Consider the following 27035-nt stretch of genomic DNA (forward strand, 5'->3'; position numbering starts at 1 on the left):
CCGCTGCTCTGCGATGGAGGCCCCGTAGACCTGTGGATTTCAGTCCTGGATCTGTCTGCTCCCACCGCTTTGTTTTGGCCCCGTATGAATGACTTCCGAGTCGCTCTTCTTTGCTCTGTCTCTCCCTTGAACGGAAGTGTGCATCTCCAGAAATGGGTACAGAAAACCCCCCGGTGCTGTTTCTAAGGATGCTGTCTGCCTCGCCCTCTCCCCAGGGAGCAATCTCAGGTCTCGGAGCCAGAGACGGCTTCCTGCTTCCTGAGCACCCGGCTCCTGCCCCTCCTGGAAGTAATGGGGCTCTTACTGTTCCCTTCTCCTCTCCTTCTTTGGAAATGAGAACTCTCACGTCTCGGAGTGGAATGTCCACGCCTGCAGCCACCCGGCTCTGTGCCACCAGGCGCCATGAAGCTCCCCCGTCTCCCCGTGCCCTCGTGTGGTTCTGTGTGTGTCCAGCGTGCTTGTGGCAGAATGAAGACACAGATGGTGAGGTGTGCAGGGAGATTAGCAGCTGCAGAGAAAGCCACTGGGCATAAAAAGGAGGTGACAGAGGGGCTGCTGCCGTGGGCGCAATCGGCAATCATGGCAGAGGCGCAGCAGGGGTGAGGGGCTCCCATCGGAACCCCCTTCCACCCCTGACCGTCACGGGGCTGTGAAGCCTGCCACGCTGCCTTCGTAGGGTCCCCTGGAGCCGCAGGTTAATTACCTTCCCCACTTTTATCTTACGTTCAATCCACCAGTGATTTTAAAAACAGATCTCAGCAGAGGGAGAGGTGCCAGAGGGTGCCCGTGCTCCGCAGGAAAAAGAGCAAACTCTGCGTCCAGGCCACGGAAGGGGCTGCATGAAGGAAACGTGCGTCGCGTTGGCCTGGAGGTGAAATCACCCGCGTGTGTCCGCTAGGGGACAAGGGTCCCCACCAGCAGGGGCCGTGCTGTGGACACACAGGCTCCCGGGGGCACCCAGCGCCGGGCAGGGGCATTGCCCACCGGGGCCCCAGAGCGCCCCATTTATGGAGGCACCCGGGGCTGTGCTTCCCAGACGGCCGCACAGAGAACACAGCACGCGCGCAGCCGTTACCGAAGTAGGTGTCGAAGCCACGGCGGGTGGGGAGGCACTCCTTCCGGTACATTCCGAGGTGCCACTTGCCCACCATGTGGGTGGCGTAGCCGGCGTCCTTGAGCAGCTGGGGAAGAAGCTTCTCGTCCAGAGGAAGGCAGCTGGGCTGGCAGGGCCAGATGATCTCGTGCTGCAGCCCCGTGTGGATCTGCGGAGACACAGCATCACACGTGACCTCAGGGACACATTGACATCACAGATCTCAGGGGGACACGTGATGTCATGGATCTCAGGGCCAGATGATCTCGTGCTGCAGCCCCGTGTGGATCTGGGGAGACACAGCATCACACATGACTTCAGGGACACATTGACATCACAGATCTCAGGGAGACACGTGACATCACAGATCTCAGGGCCAGATGATCTCGTGCTGCAGCCCCGTGCGGATCTGGGGAGACACAGCACCACACGGGATGTCATGGATCTCAGGGGACACGTGACGTCACAGATCTCAGGGGGACACGTGACATCATGGATCTCAGGGCCAGATGATCTCGTGCTGCAGCCCCGTGCGGATCTGGGGAGACACAGCATCACACATGACTTCAGGGACACATGTGACATGACAGATCTCAGGGAGACACGTGACGTCACGGATCTCAGGGCCAGATGATCTCGTGCTGCAGCCCCGTGCGGATCTGGGGAGACACAGCATCACACGTGACCTCAGGGACACATGTGACATCACAGATCTCAGGGGGACACGTGACATCACGGATCTCAGGGCCAGATGATCTCGTGCTGCAGCCCCGTGTGGATCTGGGGAGACACAGCATCACACGTGACCTCAGGGACACATGTGACATCACAGATCTCAGGGGGACATGTGACATCATGGCTCACTGGGAGAGACACGACATCACGGCTGCTGATGCTGAAACACTGGCCTGACTCTGCTCGGGGCTGGCTTCCCGTTTGGGAGCGTGAACCTGGCGGGAATGATGGATTAAGTATCCGATACACATGAGGTGCTTTCAGCAACTGTTTACCAAGGTGCAATGTTAGAAACCATGGACGTGGGTTTTTATCTCTGAAAGAAATAAAAGGGTGCAACAGTACAAGGTGTGCATCCATCAGGGAAACGTCATTTCTGGACGGGGAAGCCGCTGTGCCAGGACAACACTGGTGATATCTGATAGGACCAGGGAACTGACGACGCACCCTTCTCCCACTTTACGACACACCCTTCTCCCACTTTACAACACACCCTTCTCCCACTTTACAACACACCCTTCTCCCACTGTACAACACACCCTTCTCCCACTTTACATAAACCACGATCACAAAAGGCAGCGACCAACTTCTCCTCATTGTGGTTTGTTTATTTCAGGGACAGAGATCTCCCACCCACCAGCTCACTTGGCAAATGCCTGCAACAGCTGAGGCTGAGCCAGGTCAAAGCCGGCAGCCAGAAATTCAATCCAGTCTCCCGTGACGGGGGCAGAGACTCAAGTACCATCACCTACTGCCTCCCAGGGTGCACATTAGCAGGAAGCTGGAGACAGGAGCCTGGGCCAAGCACCACACCAAACACTGGCATCCCGAGCTCTAGAGCATGCACTCACTCAAGTCTTCATTTACAAAAACCAGCCACCTGACCACTGCGTGGGAGTGGTGACCCAAGGACAGCCAGGGCACGCGTTCCATGCAACACCCGGCCTCTACGAAGTGACCGGGGCTGGGCGTGGGTGCAGTGCTAGCATAGCACACACACAACTACGGAAGCCCCGCAGTTCACGACGGCGCTCCTTCCTCACCATCTCACTCTCAGTCAAAGCTACTGAAAATCAGAACTGCGCTCACCACACTCGCCGGGCCTTTGCCCTTGCACATCAGCCGGCGGCTCGGCAGCCTCCCGGAACCCACAGCCTGTCTCACAGTCAAGTGCCAGGGGGCTCACGCAGCTGACCGAACACTGCACTGCAAGTGGAAGACACAACGGTTGTACGGCTGCTTCTGAAGTCAGAAACGCCCTAAGTGGAAGCGTGGTGAGCAGGGGCTGGCGTGAGAAGGCTGCAGGGCTGCAGCCGCCAGATCTTCCGCTTCCACCAGAACAGACCGCGCAGGAGCAGATCCTCCTATCAAGAGAAAAGATGTGCTGGGGCCGGCGCTGTGGCTCACTTGGCTCATCTTCCACTGCGGCACCGGCATCCCATATGGGCACCGGGTTCTAGTCCCGGTTGTTCCTCTTCCAGTCCGGCTCTCTGCTGGGGCCCAGGAGTGCAGTGGAGGATGGCCCAAGTGCTTGGGCCCTGCACCCCATGGGAGACCAGGAGAAGCACCTGGCTCCTGGCTTCAGATTGGCGCAGTGCCAGCCGTAGCAGCTATTTGGGGGGTGAACCAACGGATGGAAGACCTTTCTCTCTGTCTCTCTCTCACTGTCTGTAGCTCTACCTGTCAAATTAAAAAAAAATTAAAAAAAGAGAAAATATGTGCTAAACATGTGAAGCCGTGCCCCTCCTCTCACAGATTTTCTTAGGGAAAATACCATTGTTTTTCATAAGATAATCATGTTAACCTATAATGGAGTCATTATTGCTTTTCACTGGAGGAACAAAAAGTGTGCAATTACTGTGTTAATTCAGAGAATGGCCGGTTTGGAAGAAGCCCACACAAATGCCTCCTCTTTAGGGTCCTCACTATTAAGCAGGTGCAGAGGTCCCAAGATGCTCCAATGGTCCTTGTGGCTAAGAAGAAAAACTGAAAAGGAGGGGAGACACCAGAGGAAGCACATGGAGCCTGGCGAGCAGAGGGGGCGCCCTCCACACTGGCCACAGGGCTCCAACAGGTGAGACCCCACCTGGTCACCGGCTCTGGGAGCCAGAGTTCAGCCCAGTAGGGCTCACTGGCGCCTCCTGCCAGCTGTAAGGTGCATAGCAAGCAGCCTGACACTGATGAACCTGAAAAATAGGTTTGTAGGTGATTTCAAACAACACAGCGCCAGGCCCAGGGCCCAGGGCCCAGAGCCCGTCCCAGCTTGACCACTGACCGCGGGGTAACGCGGGGACTGGCGCCAGCCACTTCCTAAGTCAACAAGGTGATCACGTGAGGATGCGCTCCTGCAGCCCGTCAGGCCGGCCACGCACGCACCACGCACTGGGCAGCGGCGCCTACGCACGCCGCCCCTGTGTCCATTCCAGCTGCTTCCCGGAGGAGACGCAAGCACGCCCACCGTCCTGCGATCCTCGGAACCACCTGGTGGCGGCTCTGCAGATGCAGACCAAACACTGCCCCTTCAGTCACTCTCAGATGGAAACCCTGGCTGCTGGGGTCACACAGCCTCGCCCGTTGGTGTTTGGTTTCGTTCTGAATATCTGGTAATAGGTACAAAATGCAGACCAAAAAAAAAAAAAAAAAGCTCCAAATTCACAGGCATTTTCTAATTGATTATAGCTGACTCTTAAACTGCTTTCTAAATGCCGTTACACAGTCTTGAAGTTCATTTTTTCTGTGTCTTTCCAGAACTAACTATCGGGATTGAATCTGCTACTGCCTGACCTCCTGGCGTCCCCCTTGCCCTCCTGAAAGAACCATCTGGAACACGCCAATGTTAGTGGGGGCTCGCTGTGAGGGCGAGTGGGGACACACACCCCAGAACCTGTCGGGGGATGCTCCCGTACCCGCAGTCACCTGTGCCACTCGCACCCCAGGGAAGCTGCTCACAATGAGACGGCTTTGCCAAGCCATGCAGAAGGAAGGGGGCGCAGCCCACACACTGCCCACTGCCCACGGATCCCTCCGCCTCCCCAGCTGCCCTGAGTGGCTGACCTGTGGGGCCCAAATCAAAAGGCTCCTGTGCCCTCTTGCTGTTCACTGTGCCCAGCCAGCGTGGCACCTGCCGGGAGGTGAGACAGTAGGAGCAGCCTGCGGCAGCCTGGCTGGGAGTCACAGGAAGGCAGCCCCCGACCCTTGACCCCACTCCCCTCCTGGGCCCGGTAACCATCCCTCTCTCTCCACATGCACACTCCTGCGCACACACATGCACATGATCGAATGCACACTCATGTGCACACCCACATGCAAGCACACGCATACACACCCACACATGCACATGCGTGTACACTAAATCTAAAGAGGACCCTCTCCATTGCTAACACCACACACTCACTCAACACAAAGTTGATCCGAGGCTCAAACACTTCACAGTTTATGCTCACTGGCAACCCAGCAGATGTAAGGATCCTGTCTCACGAACCCAGACCCCCCAGGCAGAGGACGCCATCTGCAAATGTCCTCAATGGACCGTTAGGCCCCCCAACGCGGGGATGGACTCTAGCAGCCAGGGCGCCGCCCACAGAGCCCTGCAGTCCACTCTGCCCAGCCACAGGCCCCTGGCCGGGTGGTCGGCTGAAGCCTCCGTCCACTGGGAGGAAAGGGGCGAGGGTTTCTAGCACGTGCCCAGTGTGCATCACGCTGAAGCCAGGGCTGCCAACGGCCGCCCACCCCAGCAGCTGCAGGAAGGCAGTGCCCCTGCGCTGGCACTGGCCACACGTGGCCCCTGGCTGCAGCACCAAGAGCCTCTGCAGGCCACGGAGCTCCCCCTGGAGCCAGGCCTCAGAACAGCCACAAAGAACGCGGGCTGGGAAGACGGTGACGGGACTGGACAAAGGCCGTTTGTAAGATCCGGAAAATCAGTGGTTTCAAGTCTCCCCCTGAACTAAAACCAGTGCATGCATTCTATTAGGAAAAGCAACAGAATTTTAGCATTTTTCCTTTAAATCATGAGACTCTGAACAAGGGGTGATGAACACAGAAACTTGACTTCCGTCTGCGGAGCTCTCCAGCAGCGCTGCCGGAGCCGGGGGTCAGGCAGGCGGCAAAGACCTGCACAGACACGGGTGGGCGGCAGGGCCCAGGACCGCCGCCTGCCCTCCAGCTCCCGAGATCCGAGGATGCTCACGTGGCTGACCCGAGACGCCTGGTAACTAACTGCATGTCCTCCCACACGCAGGATTTCAATAGCTTCCGATCACTGGGCACCTGGCAGCAGGGAACGCTGTGTAGACAGCTGGCCCGTAGGACTGGCCGGGGACAGCGCCGGGAAGCGCCTTCATGGGCTCGCCGTGTCTTCAGGTCTTTTCAGGCTGTGCCTGGCCGCATCCACCGCCGTCGGCCTAGTGGCCGTGGAGGACTGGTGCGCTCTCTGGATAAGTGCGTGTGTGTGCACATTAGTGTGCAAACATATCACCATATTTTCTATTCCAAACTCCTGGATGTATTTCCACACAACAATTTTTTTTTTCATAAGTTTGCTTAAAACGGCAGGGGAGAGGGGCGGGGGTCACACTGCATTCTAACTCGAGTGGCAGCTGTGGAGGCAGCGACAGACGATTTAGCTCCTGGGCAGACTCACCGGGACACTGCTGGATCGGAAGTCGTCTTTACTGTGGGCCAAAGTGGATGCAGAGCCATCGTTCAGCAGAGGCGAGGGCTGCAGGTCTAACCTCCACTGGGAGCGGGCAGCACCGGGCGCTCCCTCCAGGCATGGGGGCCCTCACTCGGCTCCCACACAGTCACCCCCTCCCTGCTCTCAAGGCTCTGGCCTCAGCTCCTGTCACAGCGCCCTCCTGCACAGCCAAGTCTCCCCCATCTGGGCACCGGCACCTGCCGGCTCCTGAGTCACCATCACCCACTAGTGCTGCCGCGCCATCACCTTCGCTCTCCTCCGTGTCACTCGTCCACTCTCCTCGCCCCCCGAGACCGTAAGCACCAGGAGATCCCAGACGCCAGGGCAAGGCCTGGCCCAGCCGGTTGCTCACGAGTGTTCACCACGTGAAAGAGGATCGGGACATCACCGCGATGGCGACATAACGCGACCTTCCCTCTAACACCACGTCCACCCAGCGCCCTGCTGGAGGCCCCAGCCAGGCAACTATCAAGAAATGACGTTAAGAAGCATGTAGATGGCACAGAACAAAAATAAAACTCTATTCAGAGGACAGGATTTTGTACACAGAAAACCCTAAATGGGTATGGGGGGGGTGCCGTTTGGCACAGCGGTTTAGTTGCCACTTGGACACGGGATCCCATAGCAGAGTGCCCAGATTGAGGCCCAGCTACTCGGCTCATACCGATCCAGCTTCCTGCTAAAGCACACTCTGGGAGGCAATGGTGCCGGCCACGCAGGGGGGAGGCCCGGAGGGGATCCCATGCTGCTGGCTTTGGCCTGGCCCAGCACTGGCTGCTGCAGGCACCTGGGGAGTGAGTGAACCAGTGGATGGGAGACCGATCCTCTCCCCCCCCGCTTTTAACAAATGGGGCGGGAGCATCTGGACACCCACATGAATTCATAGACAACAATTGGCTCCAAACGGATCAGAGATCTAAATCTAAGAGCCGAGACTATAAAACCCTCCGAGGAAATCATAGAGACAAATCTTCATCATCTTAGAATAGATAGCGGCCGGCGCTGCGGCTCACTAGGCTAATCCTCCACCTAGCGGCGCCGGCACACCGGGTTCTAGTCCCGGTCGGGGCGCCGGATTCTGTCCCGGTTGCCCCTCTTCCAGGCCAGCTCTCTGCTGTGGCCCGGGAGTGCAGTGGAGGATGGCCCAAGTGCTTGGGCCCTGCACCCCATGGGAGACCAGGAGGAAGCACCTGGCTCCTGCCATTGGATCAGTGTGGTGTGCCGGCCGCAGCGCGCAGGCCACGGCGGCCACTGGAGGGTGAACCAACGGCAAAGGAAGACCTTCCTCTCTCTCTCTCTCTCACTGTCCACTCTGCCTGTCAAAAAAAATAAAAAATAATAAAAAAAATAAAAAAAGAATAGACAGCGGTTACTTAGGTAAGACACTGAACGCAAAGGCAACCAGAGAAAAGCACTGGTGAGTGCCACAGCGAAGTTTACAGCTTTGGCTATGACTCAAACGTTATCCAGAACACAGACAGCAAGGCACGAATCTGATGAGGACCCAGCAGACTGCGGACGCAGCACCAGAAGCTAACACAATTAAAACAGCAGAGGATCGAGCAGACATTTCTCCAAAAAAGCGACTTGCATTTCCAGGATGCATCTGGTCGCTGGGGAAATGCAAGTCAGATGACCACAAGATGTCACTTCACACTCGCTGGGATGACTGGAAGCTGTCATCAAAAACACAGACAGTGAGTACTGGCAAGGGTACAGACACGCCCCGCTCACGTCCACTGCCACGGGAGATTCAAAACCCGGCAGGGGCTGTGTGAGACAGTGGGGCGGCTCCTCAGAAAGCCAACACAGCGCTGCCACGTGATCTGGTCCTGGATGAGATTTTCATATGAAAACTGGTACAGTGTCCACTGCACATGACAGCCAAAACACAGCAACACGGGGAATCCATCAGTTAGCGAGTGGACTGACAAAATGTGGTATCCCCAGAACGGAATGCTCCGGAGTTGTACGGGGGACCATGCAGGCCATCTGCTGTGTGAGCCCACTCCCCTGAAAACTCCACAGACCGGGCTGTGGACACATGGCTTCCAGAGGCTGACAGGACACGGAGCCAGGGAGTGACCGGCACTGGTTACACAGTATCTCTTGCCTGTGACGGGAAGTATACACCTCCAAATGTAAATTTCATAGTATGTGAACTGGAAGTTTTTTAAAAAGAATATAGGGCTGTGGTCAATATTATATATTGCTGGTGGAAATGTACAAATCTGCACTATTTATCGCAATGAAAGATTCACCTACTTTTAAACCCAGGGAATTCCTTTTTATGGGGATTTATCCTACGAATATGTGCAAAATGGCATAATCAAAAGGCACGACTGTCACCAGGCATGGGTTCAGGAACAGGTGGACGCACTCTACACGTCCACCATGTGAGAGATTAAATAAGTTACAATATGCCCACTCCACAGAGCATCATACACTCATAAAAACCGGCGACAGTGTTTCTTATTTAACAACACAGAATGACTGCAGATGGTCTATCAAACACACCCAAGGTCTGAACAGTGTGGAGGACATTTCTATCCACCTCACGTCGGAAGAGAGAAGGCAGCACCTGCACGTGGGGTTTCTTGTTTCACCATGAACACCTGTGGGGAAGTGGACACTTCAGAGAGCCCCATGAGCCTGCAAATGCAGAACTCAGGGTGTACATGGCTGTGTGTCTGGGTGCGGGGCAATCGCCAATGCAAATCCTTCAGCAGCCTCTGAGTGTTTAAACCATCCGCATGTGTTTCCCAGCTTGAAAATAAATATAAAATATAGTTTAAAAGTATTTTTAGGGGTTGGCGTGGAGGTGCAGCAGGTAAAGCTCTAGTCTGCTCTGCAGTAGAGGCCTCCCAAAGACAGAGAACAAGAAACCTCAGTGGAAATGGAGTGTGGTCATCATCGCTTGCCCACGAATGCTCCAACTGCAGCGCCTACCTGCTTCCACATAACCGCTTCAGGCTCTGTTTTGTATCGATTCCTGCGGCCACAGTGTAACATTAGAATATCCCATCACGTAAGAGAAACAGAGAAGCCAAAAACCGCATGTAAGACAACATCCCTCTTTGTTCCAGACTCAGTCTTTTGGACCCACATCCAACTGAGTCTTACGCTTCCTGGCCTTGGCGTCCCCTCTCTGGGGGAATCCCGCTACAGCTCCACTTCCCACCCAGCTCTCTGCCAATGGCCAGCAGCAGAAGATGGCACAAGTGCTTGGGACCCTGCACCCACATAGGAGACCTGGATGGATGGATCTCCTGGCTCCAGCTTCAGCCTAGCCCAGCCCTGGCCATTGTGGCCATCTGGACAGTCGCCAGAGGACAGAATCACTCGCTTGCACTCTCTCTGTCTCTCGCTCTCCTTCTGTAGCTCTTTCAAATAAATAAATCCTTTAAAAACATGTCTTTAAAATATTGACTCAGTGACCAGTGGAGCTGTGGAAGACCACTCTCCTGAGTGTCTATGGAGACATGTGAATTACAGCAGCTGGACTTCACGGTGACCTCTGACCTCTGCGGCTCCTCTTCCCTTCACCTCTGCCCAGGCTCTGCACTTTCATCAAAGAACACAGGTTTTCACAAGTTCATCTGGAAGGCTTCCCAGAAGTCACATGTCTCTGTGCCAAAGGCTAAATTCACGCCCAAGTTTAAACAAGGTCCAGGCACCAAAAGAACTCCCACGTGCAAGGGTCTTGGACAGGAGCGGTCTCTCCCTTCACCCACCGCTGGGGTAAGTGGGTATGGTGACGTGCAACTGCCCAAACTAGGAGCTTCCTTTAAGGGATGCAAGGGCCTCAGTGTAAGAAATGCAGAGCTAAAAAGAGCCCCAGCATCCAGCCCAGCTCCCAAATTCCAGGCATGGACGGGACGTCCAGCGAGGTCGGAGGGCAACCAGGCCAAGACGGAAACCTACAAAGAACCAGAAAAACTGAAGAGCGGCAGCTCAGTGAGGGGAGGGGTGCTGGAGCCCTGCAGGCCTCGGGGGCCTGGGACAGCACCAGAGAGCGGAGGCACTGCACCCGGCAGCCACGTCCCCGGTTCCCGGGCTGGACGCCCCACCACAGGGCAGAGGGGAGCTGGGGAGGCCCAGTGGAGCCCACGGGCTTGGATGCCAGCAACAGTGGGGCTCCATGGATGGCGCAGGCCTGGGGCACTGCAGGAGCCTGCACCGGGCTCTGCTCCCACACTGGCTGCCCCAACCAGAGCCTGGCTGCACGCTGCAGAAACATTCATGTGGTGGGCCACACTGCCGGCCCACCAGCCACCTAAGCCACCACTGGGCACAGAGACATGCATGCTGCACTGCACTCCCCCTCCCCTACATGTCCTCCCTGCATGGCTCCCAGGCACCCCACCCACAGCCATGGGTTAAAGCCGAATGTGGGAGACACATCACCAATGTCAGTGTGGCTACCGCTCCAGCACCCTCAGACACACCTGCAGGACAAAGCCACTCACTACGAAAGCCACCTAATAGAAGCGGTAGAGACAACTGATCTACCCCATGTGCAGCTATCAGGCCAGGGACACGGGAAGTATGAAAAGCCAAGATGACTGCCGCTGGCACTATGGCCAGCAGGTAACGCCACTGCCTGCCTCCCAGCATCCCACATCAGAGCGCCAGTCGGAGTCTCAACTGCTCCACTCCCAGGCCAGCTCCCCACTAACATGCCTGGGAGAGCAGGAGATGACGGCTCACGTACTTGGGCCTCGATCACCCACGTGGGAGACCCAGATGGAGTTCCTGGCTCCTGGTTTTGGCCTGGCCATCTAGGGAGTGAACCATTGGGTTGAAGACATCTCTCTTTTTCTTTTTCTTTCTCTCACTCTCTCTCCTCTATCCCTCAGTGATCCTTTCAGATAAATAAAAATAAATCCTTAAAAATCAAAGCCTGGGGCCACTGCCTGCAGCGCCGGCATCCTATATGGGCCCCGGTTCGAGCCCCGGCTGCTCCACTTCCGATCCAGCTCCCTGATATAGCCTGGGGAAGCAGTGGAAGATGACCCAAGTCCTTAGGCCCCTGTGCCTGTGTGGGAGACCCGGAAAAACCTCCTGGCTCCTGGCTTCAGATTGGCACAGTTCTGGCCGTTGTAGCCAATTGGGGAGTGAACCAGCAGATGGAAGACCTCTCCCTCTGCCTCTCTGCAACTCTGACTTTCAAATAAATGAATAAATCTTAAAAAAAAAAAAAAAAGCCTATGTGACATGATGTTTACAAAATGACTCAGTGATTCTGTACCAACAGACCTCACACAAGAGGGGCCTCAGGAACACCGGATCGAGGGAAAAGGGGTGCAGCCCAGCAGGGGGGCCAACTTCAGCGTACCCGGATTCAGTCCTCAGCTCTGGCTCCAGACCCCAGCTTCCCCCAGCACAGACCCTGGGAGGCTCAAGGCAGCCCCCCGCCGCCCACATGGGACACCTGGAGGAGTCCCCATCTCCCGGCTTCGGTCCCAGCCCCAGGGCCAGTGAGGGCACCTTGGCAGTGACTGGTGGATGGGACTCTCCCTGTCGGTCTCCCCCTCTGCCTCTCAGATAAATAAGCATGAATGTAAGGGAACTCAATGAGATGCAAGGGAGTTCAGACAGCATGACAAAATGAGGAAAACAATGCATGCCATGAATGGGAAATCCAGCAAAAACATTTTTAAAGACTTATTTGTTTATTTGACAGTCAGAATTACATAGAGAGGGGAAGGGGGGGGAGGGAGGGAGGGAGAAATCTTTTATCTGCTGGTACACTCCCCCAGATGGCCACAATAGCCTGGGCTGGGCCAGGCCAAAGCCAGGAGCCAGGAGCTTCATCCAGGTCTCCCACATGGGTGGCAGGCGCCAAACACTTGGCTCATCTTCCATTGCTTTGCCAGGCCGTTAGCAGTCAGCTGGATGAAAAGTGGAGCAGCCAGGACTTGAACCTGCACCCATATGAGATGCCGGCATTACAAGTGCAGATTTACCCACTACATCACAACGCCAGCCCCAGCAAAGAGATCTTTAAAGAGAATCAGACAGAAATCTGGGAAATGAAGAACTCAGTAAATCAACTCAAATCAAAGTACGTTTGAAAGCCTCAACAAAATAAAGTAGAAAATATCTGAACTTGAAGAGGACTCCTTTGAAAAATCCCACTCAACGGTGGGCACTGATTAAAACACCTCCTGGGGCTCTGGTGTGGTGGTGTAGCAGGTAAAGCAGAATCTCAAATGGGCCCTGGTTTGTGTCCTTGGCCGTGGCGGCCATCTGCAAAGTGAACCAGCAGACAGAAGATATCTCTCGCCTTCTTTTATTTTTTTAAAGATTTATTTATTTATTTATTTATTTGAAAGTCAGAGTTACACAGAAAGAGGAGAGGCAGAGAGAGAGAGAGAGAGAGAGAGAGGTCTTCCATCCGATGGTTCACTCCCCAATTGGGTGCAACAGCCAGAGCTGCACTGATCCAAAGCCAGGAGGCAGGATCCTCTTCTGGGTCTCCCATGCAGGTGCAGGGGCCCAAGGACCTGGGCCATCTTCCACTGCTTTCCCAGGCCACAGCAGAGAGCTGGATTGGAAGTGGAGCAGCCGGGTCTTGAACCGAGACCCATATGGGATGCCGGCGCTTCAGGCCAGGGCGTTAATCCACTGCACCACAGCGCGGGCCCCTCACCTTCTCTTTCAATCTCTGACTTTCAAATAAAACAAATACATCTAAAAAAAAAAAAAAGCCGCAACTTGGGACACGCCCGTTCTATACCAGAGCATCTGGGTCAAGCCCAGCTCTACTCCCAATTCCAGCTTCTCTGGGAGGCGGCTGGTGGTGACTGACGTACTTGGGCCCTGCCACCAAGAGGGGCCTGGACAGAGGTCCCAGCTCCTGGCTCAGCCTCGCCCAGCCCTGGCCGTCGCAGGCATGTGGGGAGCTATGACGCAGGTTCTCTGTGCGTTCCATCTGTCTCTGTGTACGTCTCTCTCTGTGCCTTTCAGATAAATACAATAAATAAATTCCCTAAAAGATACCCTAGTCCAACCAATAAAAGAAAAGAAAAAATGATGCAAACAGCCTCTGAGCCCGCTGGGAGGCCAGGAAGTGAACAAGTGTACAAATTCTTAGGGTCCCCAGGGCAAAGGGAAGGGGAAAGGCTGAGACTTGCCCCATCGTGGGACAACACCCACAGCACCCACACAGCCAGGACCACGAAACATTCCCAGTGCTGCGTGTTTGGTCAAACCATGGAGTGTTCAGCATTCTACACAGAATGTGAAAAACCCCAAGAGACAAGACCTAGTTTGGAAACTCAGCTGGGTTAACAGAGCCTTCTCACGTGCAATGGAACGGCACGTGCCAAGTCCTGGAAGAGCCCAGCAAAGCCTCCCGCACAAACGCGGAGAAATGAAGACGTTCCAAGCCCAGCAAACCTGACTCGTCAGCACCCAACCAGTCTGAAGCCCTTCAAACCACGCTGAAGGGAACCCTCCAGGCAGAAGCAAAACAAAGACACACAACACGGGAGCCTGAAACACCCACCGGAAGAGCAGATTCAAGAGAGGGCGAGAAGAATCAAACTGGGTCAGTGCAGTGGAGCAGCAAACCACAAGGACAAACCAATCGTATTCAGCCCAGAGGAAACCTCTTTTATGACAAGGCTGAGTCTTATCTGTAATCAAACACATTGAATCTCCCAATTAAAAGATACAGATTGGCTCAGTGGATCAAAAACAAGACAAAAACAGACAGACTGGAAGGAAATAGATACTCCAGGCAAAAAGAAACCAAAAGCAAGCAGAAGAGGCTACCCTTCTGTCATGCAAAACAGACCTGAAAACAGAAACCAGGGGCGGCACTGTGGCATAGCAGGCGTCCAGTCCCGGATGCTCCACTTCCAATTCAGCTCCCTGCTAATACTCCTGGGAAAAACAGTAGAAGATGGACCAAGTGCTTGGGCCCCTGCACCCACATGGGAGACCTGGAAGAAGCGCCTGGCTCCTGGCTTCTGGCTTCGGCCTGGCCCAGCTTTGGCCGTTGCAGCCATTTGAGAAGTAAACCAGCGGATGGATGACCCCTCTTTGTCCTCCTCCGTCTCTCTCTGTAACTCTGCCTTTCAAATAAATAAAACAGAACTTCAAAAAAACTGTAAAAAAGGATAAATAAGATTCTACACAAAAAGTTCAAAAAAATCTATTCAACAAGATAAAATGAATGCAAATATATGCATTTTATAAACCAAATGTTACTGGACATAAAGGGAAACAGAGATCCCAATTCAACAACAGTGGACAGATCATTCAGACCAAAAAAAAAAAAAAAATCAACTTCCAAAACATTAAGCCACACTGTACACCAGAGGCCTAGAGACAGGCATGGAACCTCTCCCTCAGTGGGACAGAACCCCTCCCCCAGGACAAAACCCCTCCCCCAGCGGGACAGAACCCCTCCCCCAGGACAGAACACCTACCCCTGGACAGAACCCCTCCCCCCAGGACAGAACTCCCTCCCCCCAGGACAGAACAGAACCCCTCCCCCAGGACAGAACCCCTCCCCCAGTGGGACAGAACCCCTCTCCCGGCGGCACACAGCAGGCCCCCCTTCCACAGCACACAGCAGTCCTCCGTGACAGACCGCCTCTCACACCACCAAAGCAGCCTCAGCAAATGCAGAAAAACTGACATCCTATCCCGAGTCTCTTCTGACAAGAGACTAAAGTTACAAGAAACAAGGAAGGAACAAGCTCGTGGGGACTGGGCAACACGGTATGCAATCGAGGAAGACAGGAAGAAAATGGAGCAGCACACACCAACACTTACAGGGCCCAGCAAGAGCAGGACCAACCAGGAAGCTGACGGCAATGAGCACTACCGCAAAATAAATAGGTAAGATCTCAAACACACAGCCCAATGGTGCAACTCAAGGACCTAAAAAAGCAAGAACAAAACCCAAAATTACTATAGGAAGGGAAGAGCAACAGCAAAGATCAGAGCAGAAATAAAGAAACAACCAAAAAATAAAAATACAAAGGATCAATGACAAAAAGAGCTGGCTTTTTGAAAGATAAACAACATTCTACAAACCACTGGCCAAGCTAACAAGGAAAAAATAAAGAAAACTAAAAATAAAATCAGACAAAAAGGAGATATTACAACATATACCCAAGAAACACCAAGGATCAGTATAGACACCAACAAACTGGAAAACTTAGAGGAAATGGACAAATTTCTGCACACATATAACCTACCCTAATTGGTGCATGAAGAGAGAGGAAGCCAAGGCTGGCAGTGTGGTGCAGTGGGTAAAGCCACCACCTGCAACACCGGCATCCCAAATGGGTGCCACTTCCAACCCAGCTCCCTGCTAATGGCCTGGGAAAAGCAGAGGAAGACGGCCCAAGCATCCACATGGGAGACTGGATGAAGCTCCTGGCTCCTGGCTTCAGCCTGGCTCAGCCCTGGCCACTGTGACCATCTGGGGAGTGAACCAGCAGATGGAAGACCTCTCCCATTCCCTCTCTCTCTGACCTTCTAATAAATAAATACACCTTTTTAAAAAGAGAGACAGAGAAAGCCTAAAGACCAAAAATGAGTATTAGATTGAGTCCATACTGAAAACTTAAGAGAAACACTTCAAGACATCAATACAGGCAAATATATTCTGGATAAGACCCCAAAAGCCTAGGCAACAAAAGAACAAGACAAACTGGTTTATACAAAACCAACAGAACGAGGATACAACACACTGAATATCAGAAAATCTGCAAATTATTCATCTGACAAAAGGTTGACATGCAGAATATATAAGGAACCCAAAAACACCCAAACAATACATTTAAGAAATGGGCAAACAATCCAAACAGACATTTCTCAAGAGAAATGCAAATGTCCAACCAATCTATGAAAAAATGCTCAACATCACTAGTCATTGGGGAAATACAGATCAAAACCACAGGAAGATACCATCTCACCACAGTCAGAACAGATACAACCAGAGAGACAGAAACAGCACAGGCTGGTGAGAAGGCACAGGAGGGCTCCCACACCACGGGAGAAGGTACTCACTACGGCCCTTACAGCGAACTAACAACAGATGCACCACCCGACACGGCCACCCCAGCGCGCGGCGTCTATCAGAAGGAACGGAGATCCGGCTGTCAGAGACGCCTGCACGCCCACTCTGCAGTGAATCTATTCACAACGGCCAAGGGTCAGACCTGAGGCGTGGAATGTGTGGAGCATTATGTAGCCATAAAGAAAAATGACATTCTGTCATTTGCAGCTAAACGGATGGAGATGGAGGCCATCACGTGACTTAAAATCAGCCAAGCACAGAAACACAAATGCTGCAGGTTCTCTCTCACTTGTGGAAGCTTAAAAATATGTGACCATTGAACAGGGATCACCAGGCTAATGGTGGGGGTGACTGAGGCTGACAAAGGGGGCCGGCACAGCTGGAGGCGTGGGGCTGGGGGCTCTGGGTCACAATAACTTCAATAGTCTTGAAGATCAAGTGCAGCTGGACTTAAAGCCTCCAAAGAAACAGAGCACCAGGAATGCTACTTACCGTGATTTCATCAGTACACCCAAGTAAATGTCCTGAAACATCACTGTACCCCAGAAATATGTACAATTTTGTAAATAAAAAATGGATACAACACTATGGAATGCAAAAGAAAACTTCATACTTTAAGCCCACTCAGTTTAGGTTGTCATTTTGCACTTTTCTTTAGCTGTCTTTTTTTTTTTTTTTTCTTTTTTAGGCAGAGTTACAGAGACACAGGGAGAGAGGAAGAGAGAGAGGCTGAAAAAAAGATCTTGCTTCCACTGGTGCAGTCCCTGAATGGCCCCAGTAGGGACCCATGAGCCGGCCATGGGCCCACATGCTAAGGCTTGGCTTGCTGACCACTGGCATTAGTTACTGCTGTGTGGATGTTTATGGTTTCTGTTGAGCTGTGATATCGGGACCGTTTCATAACCCCAGGGTTGAGTCTACAACTATGGCCTTGGGGCTTCCCGTACCTCTTTTCCCACTGACCAAGGCTGAGAAAACACCAGGTGGAAGCTTGTTGTTAGCACCCAAGTTGCCTGCTACGTGACCAGGAGCTTGATTGGATGAAGGCGCGTGATCACCTTTATGGTTGGACAAGGAGCGCATGGACTGTGCGTGATCAGGCACCCGATTGGAGCGCCGCCGCATGGACTGTAGCATGGACTAAGCTTGCTTACATGCTTCAACAATGTTCTACTATATAAGCTGTTTGTGATATGGTACGGGAGCTTCCCCTTTCTTTCGGAGCTCCCCTTGCTCAAGGGTTTCTCTTTCTATCCTGTTTAAATAAAAGTCTACTGAAGACCAATCAGCTGGGAGAAGTGTCGTTCCTTTGCGGGCAAGGGAGCGACAGCCCCAGTGGCCAGGGCTGGGTCAGGCTGAGGCCGGGAGCTCCAGAGGTCTCCCATGGGGACAGCCGGGCCCCCAGCACGTGGGCCACGTTCAGCTGCCTTCCCAGGCACATCAGCAGGGATTTGGATCAGAAGTGGACCAGCTGGGACTCGAACCACTGCTCCAGTATGGGATGCTGGTGGCAACAGCGGCCCCACCGGCAGGACCACAGCACCAGCCCCTGCCCTTGTTCCCTAGCCTAAAGCTGGCTACTTAGGAAGGAAGTCTCTGAACCTTAACTTAAAGTACGACAGCCCAGTTCACAGACATGACTCGTCAGCAGTTCTTTCAAGTTCAACAAACTTCCTCATTTTATTGTCTAAACTTACCAACAAATGACTGAGAAACCTCTTTTTACCTACACTTTATAGGGGATCCCTACCTAGAAATGCTACGAATTAAGTTTTAAATTGAGATGTTCAGGAATGACCTAAATGTTCAAAAATAACAGAATTACTTAGCAAACATAACATGCCTCTTACAAACACTCTGAAATAACTATCAGTAGCAAATGGCGTGGTGGCTGTCAGCAGTGGCTGTGGGCCTGGGTCAGACCTGCAGCTGTGAGAGGTGTCTAAGCCCGCGCCAGCCCCGCTTCCCTTGTTAAAAACAGAGGGGACGGCCGGCGCCGCGGCTCACTAGGCTAATCCTCCACCTAGTGGTGCCGGCACACCGGGTTCTAGTCCCGGTCGGGGTTCCGGATTCTGTCCTGGTTGCCCCCCTTCCAGTCCAGCTCTCTGCTGTGGCCTGGGAGTACAGTGGAGGATGGCCCAAGTGCTTGGGCCCTGCACCCCATGGGAGACCAGGAGAAGCACCTGGCTCCTGCCATTGGATCAGCGCGATGCGCCAGCCACAGCACACCAGCCGTGGTGGCCATTGGAGGGTGAACCAACGGCAAAAGGAAGACCTTTCTCTCTCTCTCTCTCTATCCATTCTGCCTGTCAAAAAAAAAAAAAAAAAAAAAAAAAAAAAAAAAACAGAGGGGACAATAGGGCCTCCCTCCTTGAAGCCCTACGGGAATGCAGTTAATGCAGCACTAAGGAAACCTGTCCACTTAATGCTGCCAAAGTGCTCAGGGCTACAGGGCTCCTTGGCCCTCCCAGCAATACTTAACCCTTTCAAGAATGGGGCAGCGCTCTGGCACAGGGGGTTAAGCCACCTCCTGCAGTGCTGGCATCCCATATGGGCAACGGCTTGAGTTCCAACTGCTCCTCTTCCAGTCCAGCTCCCTGCTAATGTCCCTGGGAAAGCAGTGGAAGATGGCCCAAGTGCTTGGGCCCTTGCACCCAGCCTATCCCGGCTCCAGCCATTGGGGAGTGAACCAGCAGATGGAAGATCAATCTCTCTCTGCCGCTCTGCCTTTCAAATAAATTAACAAACCTTAAAGAAAAAAAAAAAGCAGCAGGTTCTGGGACAGGCATTGAGTCTAGCAGTGGGGAGAGAAGTTAGGACACCTGCTCCAGATCGCGGAGCCTGTGGTCCCAGCCCAAGCCTCGACTCCAGCTTCCTACCAGATCGCGGAGCCTGTGGTCCCAGCCCAAGCCTCGACTCCAGCTTCCTACCAGATCGCGGAGCCTGTGGTCCCAGCCCAACCCTCGACTCCAGCTTCCTACCAGATCGCGGAGCCTGTGGTCCAGCCCAACCCTCGACTCCAGCTTCCTACCAGATCGCGGAGCCTGTGGCCCAGCCCAACCCTCGACTCCAGCTTCCTACCAAGCAGGCCTGAGGAGGCAGCAGCCACAGCCCAGAGGGCTGGGTCCCTGGATTTAGGGCATGAACTAGAAGATGGGAGGCCAAGCCCTCTCTGCTCCAGTCTCCGCATGGATCTCGTGAACCCCAACAGAACACAGCAGGTGCAGCCCTCGGCCCCAGCCAGCATCATTGCAAAAAGCCGCCTGTCCTGTGGATAAGGTCTTCAGGCCTCCTTCTCCTGGTCTCGGGAGCCGAAGGAAGGCCGCGTGCACGTGGGCTGGGGAGCGCAAGGCTCAAGCATCATCTCCCAGGAGGGTGGCACGGGAGGCTCGGAACGCCAGCGCACTGCTGGGCGGAGGGTGCTTCAGACAACTCCTGGCAAACGGAATGAATGAACGAAATGGAGACTTCAAGTTAGAAGTCCACGCACAGCATGTCAGAGCACGTGTTTCCATGAACACACAGGTGTGCGTGTGCAGGCACGCATGCAGTAACCAGCAGTCCCCACGCTCTGCACTTAACAGGGATGGACTGTATCAGGCAGAATCCACGAGGGCTCCCACCGGTCCAGGGTGGATGCCAGGGAGACACCCAGACAACGGTCAGCAGGGTGGATGCCAGGGAGACACCCAGACAACGGTCAGGGCTGGAAGCAGGGCTGCTCAAGCCGGGAGCAAGACGGGCTCGCCACGGAAGCCCCGGCTCCTGGAGCGGAGGGGCCAGCGGCACACAACTCGCCTGTCGCTCCCCCTCTTCATGGAGGAACGACACTAAACCCTGCCTAGGCTTCATATCCGAGTCACGGCACCATTATGTCGCTCCCCGTCTTCGTGGAGGAACGACACAGGACCCTGCGCTGTTCTTTCATCTGCTCGGCCCTCCCCGGGTTTGCTGCTGGTTCTTCCCGGGTTGGCTACCGACCCTTCCACCTCCGTGGAAGGGCGGTTCCCCCTGGCCACTTTCCCCACTTCCGCAGGGGAGCGGCACACCACCGGCCGGCTCTCTCGGGGGCTGCACAGGTGTTCCCCTTAGGTGTTCCCCTTAGGTGTTCCTGGTGCATGCCATCTCTCTCCTCCTTTATAGTCCTCCTCTGCCAATCCCAACTTGGCTGCCCACACGCCGAGTACGCTGCTCTCCTCCAATCAGGAGCAAGTCCTACAGTTTATTGGCTGAACTGGAGGCAGCTGTGTAGAAGCTGTTTTCTTCTCTCCCAGCGCCATATTGTGGGAGAGCAGATGCATAGAATAAGTCTTAATTCCAGTAACTTAGTCTAGTCCGGGTTGCTCCCCACACTCACCTGCGGGAGAGCCACGCTCAGTCACTGCAGTGCCTGGGACGGCAGGCCGTGCCCATGGAAGTTTTCAGATCTCTTAACTCTAACTTCTGTTTTCTAATTTTTGGATTGATTCCTTCATCCACTCATCTGTCAGACAGAGGGGTTCATTCATTCACTCGCTATGCGTTAGACAGAGGCATCGTCCTCTGCTGCTCCACTCCCCAACACGCTTGCAATGGCTGCGGTCTCACCAGGCAGAAGTCCTAGCCAGGAACTCAAGCCAGGCCCCCCCCCCTCCCCGGGGAAGGGGGTGGCAGAAACCCAAGTTCTTAAGCCATCGCGGCTGCCTGCCACAGTGTGCATCGGCAGAAAACCAGAGACAGCAGCTGGCGCCGCGTGCAGCCCTCAGTGCCCCGCGAGCACAGGTGTCCTGACCAGGCAGAGCAGCCGCCTCCTCGGGACACACGGATTTTAAATCGCGGTGGAAAACCGGCCTTGGCCCCACGCGGAGGACGCCTTAAGGCGCTGCACTCCATACCCCAGCGCCGGGGCTCCAGCCGCTGGGCTGCTTCCAATTCCCGCCTCTTGCCAACAGGCACCCGGGGAGGCAGCAGGCGGTGGCCCACGCCCCGGGGTTCCTGCCACACGTGTGGCAAATCAGTATTAATTCTGTGTTCCTGGTTTCCATTCTGGCCCAATGCAGGCTGTCGTGGGCTGCAGGGGAGTGAGCCAGTGGACACGAGCTGTCTCCTGGCCCCCAAATTGATTAATTAAGGGCGCAGGGGGACACCTGGCCACGAGTTACGTGTGTCCCGCGTTCCGTGTCCGGAGGGGGTGGAGACTTAACGTTCTACCGAGGTGGCGTCTGGCTCGCGCGTCAGACAGGTGCAGACAGGTGCAGGCGAGGGCCAGCGAGGGCAGGCGGGCAGGGTCGCGGCTCCCCACCCGGCCTGGCGGCGGGCGCGCTGCTTTCCCCTCTGCCCTGGCCCGGTCAAGGCTTAGGGGAAGGGTGGCCTTACATGACCTCATCAGGGTCTCATAAAAGATGTCACCCTAGCTCAGAACGAGAGGAAAAGTGCCACTTCCCAGGCCCGGGGCGCGCAGCCCCACCGCGGTAGCTGAGGGGCTTGACCTGCCCCGCGTCGCCTCCTGTGTGCGGGGCCAGGGACCCCCGCGCAGGGGCAACTCTGCAAGCGGCCGCGACGTCTCCACAGCCGGCAGCGGCGCACGGATCCAGGGACCCCCGCACAGGGGTGCTGTGCTAGCGGCCGCGACGTCTCCACAGCCGGCCGCGGCGCGCGGATCCAGGGACCCCCGCGCAGGGGTGCTGTGCTAGCGGCCGCCTCGTGGAGACGCGGGACGGAGGGGCGCCTGCCCTGCGCCCTCACTCGCCCCGCGGGGTCCCCCGCAGCCCGCGCCCCCCAGAGCCGCGGGACCCGGAAGCCGGAAGCCGCCCCGGGCGCCGCACCGCGCGTGCGCAGAGCCCGCGAGCGGCGAGGGCGCAGCCACCGCCACCGCCGCCGCCGCACCCCGCGGGGCCCCGCGCGCCCGGCCGCGCCGCCTACCTGGTAGCGGCCGCTGAGCAGCTGGCTGCGCGAGGGCGTGCACAGCGGCTGCGTGTAGTAGTTGTCCAGCAGCACGCCGCCCGCCGCCAGCGCGTCCAGGTGCGGCGTGCGGATGGACGAGCCGTGGAAGCCCACGTCGTTCCAGCCCAGGTCGTCGGCCAGCACGAAGACCAGGTGCGGCGGCCGCTCGGCCCCCGCGCCCGGCGCCGGCCGCAGCAGCAGGAGCAGGAGCAGCAGCGGCGGCGGCGGCGCGCCCCGGCCCATCCTGCCCCGCCGGCCCGCGCCCGCTGCCCCCGCCACCCCGCTTATAGACGCGGGCCCTGCGCGCCCGGCTGCCCCGCCCCGGCGCGGCTGCCCCGCTGCCACCACGGGGAGGAGCCTCGGCCAGCGGGGGTCGGCGGCCCTGCCCTCGGCCCCGGGAGGGAGGGCGTCCTGGCGGGCGTCCGTGTGTGCGGGACACGCGTGCGCCCCGGGCCGCGGGCCTGACTTGTGCGTGCGCCCCGGGCCGCGGGCCCGACCTGTGCGTGCGCCCCGGGCCGCGGGCCCGACCTGTGCGTGCGCCCAGCCCGGGCCTGGTTTGCGGTTCTCCCGGGAACGGGCCCCTCGGGCGGTGCAGCCCGCGGTCACGGAGCAGCCCCGGCCCGCCCACCGGCGAGCCGCTGGCTCCAGAGCAGGTGCCCAGGGGGCCCCACGCCCGTCCACGGGGAAGCGGCCAGGTCCCACTGCTCCGGTCACGTGGGGGTGGACCGCGCTGCCAGCGAGCCCTGGGGGTTACCTGACAATCTTGTAACTTGTGGATGATTGACAGCTGTGTGTCTGCTTGTACCTTTTAGTGAGGCTGTCCTTTGAACTGAGTTTAACACTTTTAAGGAGGAAAATAAAATCTTAGGTATTCATTTTTGTATTTGTGTGATTTTTACCTCTTTTTTAATCATCCTGGAAAACCTGCAATGCTTCCCTTTTACGAATAATTTTTTTTAACTGCATGAAGATTAGTTTATGTTCTACTCATTTTTTAGTGGAAACTTTAGCGTGTGTGTTAGGGGAGGGGGAGAGAGAGACGTGTCTAGAATATCAAGAAGGGCACAGAACACTGTAGCATAGTTGTCTGAGTGGACGGGACAGGAATGGAAAAGAAACACCTTTTCGCCACACACCCTTTCATTCTTCTGAATTCCTTTTTTTTTTTTTTTTTTTTTTTTGACAGAGTGGATAGTGAGAGAGAGACAGAGAGAAAGGTCTTCCTTTTGCCGTTGGTTCACCCTCCAATGGCCGCTGCGGCCGGTGCACCGCGCTGATCCGATGGCAGGAGCCAGGTGCTTCTCCTGGTCTCCCATGGGGTGCAGGGCCCAAGCACTTGGGCCATCCTCCACTCTTCCTTGGCCACAGCAGAGAGCTGGCCTGGAAGAGGGGCAATCGGGACAGAATCCGGCGCCCCGACCAGGACTAGAACCCGGTGTGCCAGTGCTGCTAGGTGGAGGATTAGCCTAGTGAGCCGTGGCGCCAGCCCATTCCTCTGAATTCTAAAGTCTGCATACATCACCTATTCTGTAATTAATGCTAATAAAAAAGTTCATGTTTTTATTCTCAAAGGCAGGGAGAAGAGTGGAAACAGATAAGAAACAGGCCAGTCTCCCGTCTGCTGGTTCACTCCTGAAATACCCAGCACAGCCAGGGCTGGGCCAGGTCGAAGCCGGGCGCCAGGAACCCAATCCTGTTCTCCACGTTGGCGGTGGCGGCGGCCCAGCCGCTGGAGCCGTCACCTGCTGCCCAAGATGTGCCTTAGTAGAAGCCGGAATCAGGGCTCAAAGGCAGGCCTGGGGTCCGGGCGCCAGACGCCCACCCCGAAATCCACACCTCTGCCGAGGAGAAAGCGCTGGAAGCGGGAAGTGTCCCCCAAGAGACCAGGTGGTTGTGAAGCCCGGGCCAGCACAGGGAGCCTGGAGGAGATGAGCCAGCGGTGCCCCGCCCTCATCCCTGGCAGCTGCTGGCGGCTGTGGGTTACGCTCAGAAGTCAGGACTCCTGGGTTTCGATGCTTCTCCCAAACCGTTGTTTGTTTCAAGGCCTCTAAGTGTGAAAGGCATTGGCACACAGACCAGGCGATTTTAAACACCCTGTTTCAAAATGTTTAACCGTTGCGGGGAGGGCAGGGGAGGAAGCAGCCCTTCCCAGCTGAGATAAGAATCCTGAGAGGTCTCTGCAGAGAGAAACCAAGCTCACCGTCTGCATGTGGGCAGCTGTGGTCGCGTAGCTCACGGCCCCAGTGCCACCCTGCACAGTGCAGGAGACGGACTTGAACCTGAACATCAGAACAGCCCAGTGTGCTCATTAGATGCCAGCCTCTTCTGTCTGACCGGGCCTGCAGGCCGTGTGTCAGTCACACACATGACCCTCATGGCCCACCTGCAGGGACACCTCAGGCTCCATCAAGGCTGCAGGCTCACACGGAGTGAATTCTATGGGAGCAGCATCTTCGGGTAACTGTTGCCTTGTTCTGTGGGGCCCGAGGAATGAAAGGCAATGGAGAAAAATGTTATTTGTGGACAAGAACTGCTGTGGCCAGCTCACAGCTGACCCCTCATCCTGCCCAATGCCCATCACCACCCACCCCTCGAAAGCAACTGGGGGAGAATACACGGTGGGACACCCTCGTACAGACACAGTGTCTGCTGTGTGTAAGACCAGTGGCTGGGCCGGCCTTGTGGCGCAGCGGGTTAAGCTGTCCCCTGTGAGAGCTTGTTGGAGTCCTGGCTGCTCCACTTCTGATCCAGCTTCCTGCCAATGCTCCTGGGAAAGCAGCAGAAGATGGCCCAGGTGCTTGGGCCCCTGCACCCATGTAGGATACCCAGATGAAGCTCCTGGCTCCTGGCCCAGTGCTGGCCATTGTAGTCATTTGGGGAGTGAACCAATGGATGAAGATTCTCTCTCTCTCTCTCTCTCTCTCTCTGTGTGTGTGTGTGTGTGTGTGTAAATCTGCCTTGCAAATAAAACAATGTTCCACTCGCCCATCTCAAGCTGATGGCAGGCCAGCAGCCACCTCTGCCTCCCCTGGCCAGGCACTAAAATGTGTCCTCTGAATTCGATCCTGCCTGATGGGTGTGGGGAGCAATCCGGACTAGACTAAGTTACTCGAATTAGGACTTATTCTATGCATCTGCTCTCCCACAATATGGCGCTGGGAGAGAAGTAAACAGCTTCCGCACAGCTGCCTCCAGTTCAACTGATGGACTGTAGGACTTGCTCCTGATTGGAGAGCAGCGTGCTCGGCGTGTGGGCGGCCGAGTTGGGATTGGCGGAGGAGGACCATAAAGGAGGAGAGAAACGGCATGCACCAGGAACATCTATGGGGAACATCTAAGGGAACCCGTGCAGCCCCCGAAGAAAGCCGGCCGGCGGTGTGCCGCTCCCCTGCGGAAGTGGGGAATGTGGCCAGGGGGAACTGCCCTTCCACGGAGGTGGAAGGGATAGTAGCCAACCCGGGAAGAACCAGCAGCAAACCCGGGGAGGGCCGAGCAGACAGAAAGAACAGCGCAGGGTCCTGTGTCGTTCCTCCACGAAGAGGGGGAGCGACAGATGGGGAGTCGGGTTTGTCCCATTTTCATTGCCTATGCTGACTGATACACAATTCTTTAAACTTTTAATTTGGAACAGTATTTTAATTGTTTATCTATTTACTTGAAAGAGTTACAGAGAAGAAGAGCCAGAGGCAGAGAGAGAGAAAGAGAGAGAGAGAGATTCTGTCCCCAGTGGCCGCAATGGTTGGGGTTGTACCAAGCCAAAGCCAGGAGCCAGACACCACTTCTGGGCCTCCCACGAGGGTGCAGGGGCCCAAGCACTTGGCCACCTCCCACTGCTTTCCCAAGCCATAAGCATGGAGCTGGATGGGAAGAGGAGCAGCCGGGAGTTGAACCAGCACTCATATGGGATGTCGACACTGCAGGTGGAGGCTTAACCTTCTACGCCACAGCGTTGGCTCCAGCGAAGTTTCTTTGACATGAGCAACAGTTGTGCATATAACCAGGGAGAGAATCAACATACAGGGCTGGTGTTGTGGTGTAGCGGGATAAGCCACCGCCTGTGACATGGCATCCCATATGGATGCTGGTTGCAGTCCCGGCTGCTCCACTTCCAGTCCAGCTCCCTGCTCATATGCCTGGGAAAGCAGCAGAGGATGGACCAAGTGCTTGGGCCCCTGCATCCACATGGGAGACCCAGAAGAAGCTCCTGGTTTGGCCACCCACTTGCTGACTTTGGATAGTGAACCTGTGACGGAAGATCTGTCTCTCCGTCTCTCTCTGTGACCCTGCCTTTCAGATGAGTAAATAAATATTTTAAAAATACCAGCACAGAGCTGAGTCTGGCAGTCATGAAAACCTTCCGCCGGGGCGGGCGTTGTGGTTCAGCAGCTGGGTCACTACTCAGGAGGCCTGCATCCCCCATCAGAGTGTGTAGTTCCTGCATCCCCATCAGAGTGTGTGGTGCCTGCATCCCCCATCAGAGTGTGTGGTGCCTGCATCCCCATCAGAGTGTGTGGTGCCTGCATCCCCATCAGAGTGTGTAGTTCCTG

The 27035-nt window shown here is 55.6% G+C and overlaps 1 protein-coding gene across 1 annotated transcript in view; it reads right to left on the reverse strand.

The window, feature by feature from the left end:
* The window catches only part of ARSB (arylsulfatase B), a 147754-nt gene extending 124402 nt beyond the window's left edge, over nucleotides 1-23352 (reverse strand). Inside the window, exons 1-3 of the mRNA XM_089312908.1 lie at nucleotides 23017-23352; nucleotides 22468-22985; nucleotides 1076-1262 (exon numbers count right to left, since the gene is read on the reverse strand). Coding sequence (XP_089169034.1) covers nucleotides 1076-1262; nucleotides 22468-22731 — 451 coding nt within the window. The 5' untranslated portion in view covers nucleotides 22732-22985; nucleotides 23017-23352. The remainder of the gene's footprint in view (nucleotides 1-1075; nucleotides 1263-22467; nucleotides 22986-23016) is intronic.
* Nucleotides 23353-27035: the final 3683 nt, after the last annotated feature.

The sequence above is a fragment of the Oryctolagus cuniculus genome, chromosome 14 (genome assembly GCF_051225735.1).
Source record: "Oryctolagus cuniculus isolate XC-2025 breed Fujian yellow rabbit chromosome 14, ASM5122573v1, whole genome shotgun sequence".
Taxonomy (NCBI): Eukaryota; Metazoa; Chordata; class Mammalia; order Lagomorpha; family Leporidae; genus Oryctolagus; species Oryctolagus cuniculus.